This window comes from Tribolium madens, unplaced genomic scaffold (assembly GCF_015345945.1).
Source record: "Tribolium madens isolate multiple individuals breed KSU strain unplaced genomic scaffold, Tmad_KSU_1.1 Scaffold_19;HRSCAF=116;Tcas5.2_LG9, whole genome shotgun sequence".
Classification (NCBI taxonomy): Eukaryota; Metazoa; Arthropoda; class Insecta; order Coleoptera; family Tenebrionidae; genus Tribolium; species Tribolium madens.
The window spans coordinates 2135746-2142344 of record NW_025400983.1 but is presented as its reverse complement, the minus strand read 5'-3'; the positions used below and the strand labels follow the sequence as shown (position 1 = coordinate 2142344).

General features: G+C 31.6%; 1 protein-coding gene across 1 annotated transcript; it reads right to left on the bottom strand.

Annotated features, from left to right (window-relative positions):
* Window positions 1–5164: 5164 nt before the first annotated feature.
* On the bottom strand, window positions 5165–6443 carry LOC123015176. Its single transcript, XM_044414760.1, has 6 exons — window positions 6303–6443; window positions 6022–6247; window positions 5841–5975; window positions 5729–5784; window positions 5474–5681; window positions 5165–5428 (listed from the first exon to the last, which is right to left on the bottom strand). The coding sequence occupies exons 2-6, from the start codon at window positions 6235–6237 to the stop codon at window positions 5228–5230; spliced, it is 816 nt and encodes a 271-aa protein (XP_044270695.1). The 5' UTR covers window positions 6238–6247; window positions 6303–6443; the 3' UTR covers window positions 5165–5227.
* Window positions 6444–6599: the final 156 nt, after the last annotated feature.

Genomic DNA, 6599 nt, shown 5'->3' with positions numbered 1-6599 from the left:
GTTAATTTACATACCAGGTGAATAAAAAGTATAGAACCAAACGTTTTTCGCTTAAACTATTTATGAATAATAAAGTGTTATAAAAATGTGATGTTACATCAAGAATAAAATTTTTCGATTTTTTTTTTGTTTTTGAGTTCTACGAAAAAAATAATTTTTTAAATTGCAACCCATTATTAAACCATTTTTCTCATGAAGGTTATGATCTAAAGATTACAACATTTCTTTGTATTTTTTAATTTTTTTTTAATATTTCAAATAAATTGCAATTTTGACAAAAAACATCGCATACCTCAGACCCAAACAAAATTTCGTTCTCAAAATACGGTCACATTTTTTATATTACTTTAATTTATATTAGTTATTATTTTCTGGAGGCAAATGATAGAAAAAAACGCTTGGTTGTACATTATATTATATCTTAACGTAAGTAATAGTATATTACAACCTAAATGGGAAGTATATCATTACACCGAGAGCTCAGTTTAGCCAAAAGAAGGAAAATCCAAAACATAAAAAATGTAATTTCTATAACAACAAAGCTCTTTCTTTAAACGTACAAAATAAACAAAAATAAAATTACAAAAAAAAACGGCGTAAAATTTGCTTCTAACACCATTTAGATGTTTTCTCTCTTCTATTTTTATTTGGTTTTTGGTTGCATAAAATTTGATTTATTTATTTTTTATCTCTTTTATATTATAACTTTACATAAAGTAATAGTATATTACAACCTAGATGGCAAGTATTTCATTAACTCAAGAACTCAAATTATCTTAGCCGAAGCCCGAGAGTGTAATTCTGTTTAAATAATAAATTAGGTATCTATTGATGCATTGACGTAGTTGCTATCGAAACAAATTGTGTTTATAACATTTAACATTAGCAATCCTACATAAATCATTTTCCAACCAAGAGATAAAATGACTTTTAAAAGATTGAAAATAAAAACAATTTTTCAAAGTACAAATAACAAAAAACGGTGTTTTTTAAAAAACGACATTTTCATGTTTTTGTATCTCTATTTTTCAGTTGTAGATAATTTCTATTTTAATTTTTATTATAAAAGGACTTAAATCATGAGTTTTATAAATAAATAAATTAAATATTGAATAAGAATATAATCGCCATTTGTTTTAAGTGAAAAATATAGAATTTATAGTTGAAATTTGATATAATTTTGTTACAATAAGCAAATTATTTCCAAAAAATAATATAAATTATTTGGAGTTATGCTGTTATTTATTTGATATTGGCAATAGTTGAATTTTGCGTTTTTTTTGTTGTTACATGTTACAATTCCTAAAGCACAGTATTATAGACAAGGATAAACAAATACAAACTCTCATTCGATAAATAAAGAGAGAAAATAGCAGCCCACAATTTAGACTAGAGCGTTTCAAAAAAATTGAAGATTAAAAGCATGTAAAGAGTATAATGTTGTATGTCACTCCAGTGTAATATAACAGTAATACAACAGAAATTACTTACCTTTCCTGTTTTTTAAAACTCACTATTTTTGTAAAAATTTTAAAAAATACATATTTGTTATATCTGCCCCAAATTATCCGAAATACTATGCGTGTAATTAATTTTTTTAATAAAGTGGCCGATGACTTTAAAATTAAGTTGGCAATATTGAATAATGTAAACCAGTATCCTCGTGACTATAAATAATAACCGCTGTTTAACTTAATTTCAAAACCAAGGCCACTTTGATATTTAAGTTTTTTCGTATAAAACTTTTAAAAATTGATAAATAAAATGATAAAAAATATTCGTCTTCCGCTAAATCAAAAAATAACATTGTGAAATTAATTAGAAGCCGCCATCGAATCAGCCACTTCATTACTTCTCCAATTAAAAACCCCAATTACGCGATACCGAATCCAAAATTACAAAGTTCGAGTCGCAATTACATTGCTGAAACTCGTAGTTAGCATTTTTTTCAGCTTTGTTATAAGTAGCACTTCTGGACTTTACAGTCACGGCAAGATTTAATCGATGCTTTAGTGTAAAAATAGAGAGCAAAAGATCCCAAGTTTCACGCCTATCAATGCGTCTTTGAAAATTCTTGTAGCTTTTGGGTTGAAAATGTGCCGCATTGTCCGGTGGCGGTCGTCATCGAGGCCTGCGGCCCCTGATTTACGACTCCGAAACGGTCAAAGAGGTGATTTACGACCTCGAGAAATCATCATCTGGGTTTCTAAGTACGGCCACTGATGGGATTTTCCCGGGATTTGTTTTAATCTGCTTAAAGAGTTGCAAATTGTGGGATGAAAGGGCAGTTTTAGCAGCCCGGGGGTGAAATATCAAGTGTCAAGTGCGTTCCCATGGGTCTGAAAGGAATTTTTTTCGGGGCCGAAAGTAGGTACAAAAGTTGCACCTGAAAAGTGAAAAATATCCAGTATCAAAACTCGATAGTTGTCCCCATTTCTGCAGCCCCCCGGTGCGCCGGCCAGACGACAGCCAGTCCGAGTTAATTAATCAATAATTACAGTTTGTCGGGTTTGTTCCCTAATAGGTTTTCGAAGGTCTGTTATGAAAGTGATTAAAAAAACTAATATGTTTCGGCATGAAACAAAGAGGAATGGTCAGGCCGGTCGTAATTTCCGAACGAGAGGCTGCAACCCCCCGCAGTTTAACAGGACCGACAAAAGACGAGTGTCAGAACGAAAATGTAAACTAGGCGAAAGAATCGGACGATTTTAGTGGTTTGGTGAACGAAGCTGTGATTTTTATTATTGTCACACACGAAATTTCTTTTATCGAATTTTTACGCTCTTATGGCCTGGAAGGGCATTGTTATTATATTGCGAGAGGGAAAAGGGCGAGCAAGGTGAAATTTGACCTGACTCAAAGGCCCTAAATTAAAATAAAACACATTGAATCGCGTTTCAAGTTTTTATTCACGATTGTGGGAAGGCAAACTTGATTTATTTTTGCTAATAAGTTGGGGAAAATTGATTTCAAGGGGTTGGACGTCTTGGAAAAGTGACGACAAATAAAAGCTTTAACTTTGGGGCATGGAGTAAAAATTCTATTTTTGACATTTTGACATTTACCAATTTCTAGAGAGGTTGTACATTGTAGATCATCAGCATTCGACATTTTGCACTACTAACTGCACTAGTTAAATTAATACACTTTCGAAAATTCAACACAAATTCCGAAACAGACGTCTGGTATTTGTTTAAAAGCGTTATTATGATTTCATTACTTGCGTCTTGATTATTTTGTTCATTTACTTGTTAATTATAGTCTTGTTCTTTACTCTCCAATTGATTTCGTTTGCGAATAAAATAGTGTATGTTATTCGGAGTAAAAGTGATTTGTGTGGTAAAGGTGAACGTTTATTTTGCTGAACGTAGTGAGGCAAATAATTCAGCTGAGCTATACTATTAATCGAGTATTCGCAAAAACGTTTAGTAAAATTAAGTTTTTTGAGCAATCGTCAAAAAACAAAACTCGATTTTTAAATTATTTATAAAGTAAATTGGGCCAAAAATGGTGATTTTGTGAAATAAGTGTGTGAAATAAGTAAAAAATTAGCAAATTAGTAAAGAAAACGGTTTTATTTGTTTTTCTTATGAGATTTCACACAACGCAGTCAAACTACTAAATTGGGTCGAAAAATCCATTGTTTTGGACTTTTTCGGAGCGTTTTTCTAGTTTTTTTTAAAGCTAGAAACAGAACTGTTTTGTAAATTAAAAACAAACCAGAAATTTGTAAGGTTTGGCCAAAAATTTTGTTATTTTTAGAGTACTTAAACACGTTTTTGATATAAATTGAATTCGAAGTTTTTTTGAAAAATTTTGCCAAAACTGGCTAAAAATTTAATAAATTATATTGAATTTAATATTATTTTAACTTGTTTCCTCTCGAATTCTATGATTTTGAACTAAAGGTTCATTTATTTTGTAAAATCTTGTTAAACTTCACATTAAAATCACCAAAAAATTGATATTGGTGCTATTTTGTTTGTTTCACTCGATTTAACACGTTTTTGAGGAAAATTAAAACAAAAATAAGCCGAAAAATTGCTTTTAAACACGTTTTTGTAGTAAAATGTCAGGTTTTCGCAAAATTTCGCCAAAAAATCAACAAATTAAGTTAAAAATTATCATTTCTCGAGCGTTTTAGCGTGTTTTTCAGCTGGAAACGTAATTATTTCGCGCAATTTTATTAAAAACAAGCCAAAAAAATAAAAATCACAAAATTAAACAGAAAAGTATGTCATTTGTTAGAATTTTCGAGTTACACGTTTTTGAGCAAAATAAGCCGAAAAACTGCTTTTAAACACGTTTTTGTACTAAAATGTCAGGTTTTTCGCAAAAATTTTTTCAGCTCAGATCTAGTGAATTTTATTTTTTGAGTGGCAACACTGGTAGAAGAAATAAAAATGAATTTTCTTTAAATTAAATTTAAATTTGTTGGTAAATACAAGAAAAATGAACATTTACACATCAGAATATACAGGGTGCCCATTTTATCTGTTACCGCCTAAAGGAGCAAAAATAGGCAACATATTATACATTTCATAAATTATTTTGTGTAAAGTATTAATATTCTAAATTGCATAATCATAGTCGGTGCTTGACTATCGAAAACTTCAAAAAAATTAAATTCAAAACTCAAATGTATAATAATGGGAAAAAAATTAATTGTATTATTGGTTGCCTATTTATGAAATTTAAGGAAGGAATAGATAAAATCGGTACCTTGTATATTTTTTGTTTTTGGAAAAATCTGTTCTTTATTTTGTTACATTTGCAAATTGCCTTAAAGCTCATGATATGAGAAAAAGCATTCGTGGTTAGAATTTAAATAAAGATCATAATTTTACGGCAGGTTCTTCAAAATATGGTTCATCTCTACCGATCTTACCATATTATAAAATAAAAAATAAGTTAATACTAATTATGTATGTAAATAAATATTAGAGCTCAGCCGATATATACAGTGTAGAAAACAATAACTGAATATCGTAAGACATTTTTAAGTGTATGGGTATGCAACCAACTATACATAAATTCGTAGTTTTCAAACAAGCCGCTTATGGCGCTGTTTTCGCTACTCGCCTCAACTGTAATTTCCAAAACTCGACTTTTAGTTTTTTTGCAAAAAACAGGAAACGGAAAAGGGTTTAAAAAAAAAACTCAATACAACAGAATATATTATAATATTTTAGTAAAACACATTGACATAATTGCACACATGTGAAGCTTAAAGCAACCCCTTGCACAACTCCTGATCCTTGAGGTCTGAAACGACCTCCGAGTGCTCTTCCAGCATCAAATCGTATTGTCCATCCCTTGCCGTGTGTTCCGGCCCTTTGAGGGCATGTTTTCTGATAAAATCTACGACGATTTTAGGCGCGACTTTGGACATTTCCAGCCGATGACCCCAAGTAACAAGCGCCAAAGGCTACAAAAAACAATTTTTCTCTTTTTTTCACCTCAAATAACTTACACGTTGCGCTGATAATAAATTATAAGGCGTGATGACGTGTCTGTAAAGACACTTTTTGACTAATTTACGTAAAAAATTGACTTCGTTTTTGTCAGCACAAGGATGGTAAAGCATGACCACAGCCCCATGTTCGAGATTGTGGACCCAACGCTGACGCGGGAGAAACTTATATTCGCCGTATTTCGCCCAAAGGGGCCTATGGGTGCCACTACAACCCCCTAATTAACCACAATTCGTATTTAATTAATTACCTACAAAGTTGGCACAATTACGTTGTAATTAATCGACTCAGACATGCATTTATGGGGAGCCTACAATTAACCAAATTGAATCAACTAATTAATTAATTAATTCATTAAAATCCTACACTGTAGCTTTTGGGAATATAGTCTTGGGAATGTACAGGGTGTATGTCACTCCTAGACTCAAAAAACTGTCGCCTGTTGAAAATAAAACAAGAGTGATTGACGGGATTATAATCCCAGTCAATTTCTAAATTAGTCTGGAAAAATTAATTTAATTTAAGTTAATTATAGAATTGTGATTACTTTAGCGTCATCACAATGGGGGTCTTTCACACCCATCACAACCCCGTGTTTAGGGTCGTACATATTTTTCCTAATTGTGAAGACAGGGTTGGGGTCAGTGCCCACATCGGGGGCGTAGGGAAACCAACCCCCGTGCCAGTCGTCATCACCGGCTTTTACAACGCTAATTACAATTAATAAATAAATTAAATGTCCCAAACTGAGATTTTCAACCATTTCGTACCGTCTGTAATTATTGTAATTTAAAAAAAAAGAAAATAATTGGATTTAAGGGTGATTACCTTTAAAGCATAGCGTTTAGGGGTGACTAACTAATTAATTAAGTAATTTAGATTTGGTAAATAAAAATCTAGGAATTTGACACATTTGGCCTTGAGTTTATCTGACAGCGAACATGGCGCCGCTAAAATCCCTACATTAGGACACGAGTGAACTGAAAGTGTTAATAAATCATGAAAATGACCCACAAAGCATAGCATTTTGATATCCTAGTTAATTAATTGTGCAATTGTTGGATTAAAAGTAATTTTAGACAGAATTTGGGATTTTGACGGAGAATCTGGCGCCGCTAAAGTCCC

Bases quoted from the DNA above. Each gene is read 5' to 3' on its own strand.
- LOC123015176 (XM_044414760.1), bottom strand. From the start codon at position 6,237: ATGGTTGAAAATCTCAGTTTGGGACATTTAATTTATTTATTAATTGTA. The intron at 5,785-5,840 runs GTAGGATTTTAA...GGTTAATTGTAG, and splicing joins ATATTCCCAAAAGCTACAGT to GCTCCCCATAAATGCATGTC. The intron at 5,429-5,473 runs GTAAGTTATTTG...TGTTTTTTGTAG, and splicing joins ATTTATTATCAGCGCAACGT to CCTTTGGCGCTTGTTACTTG.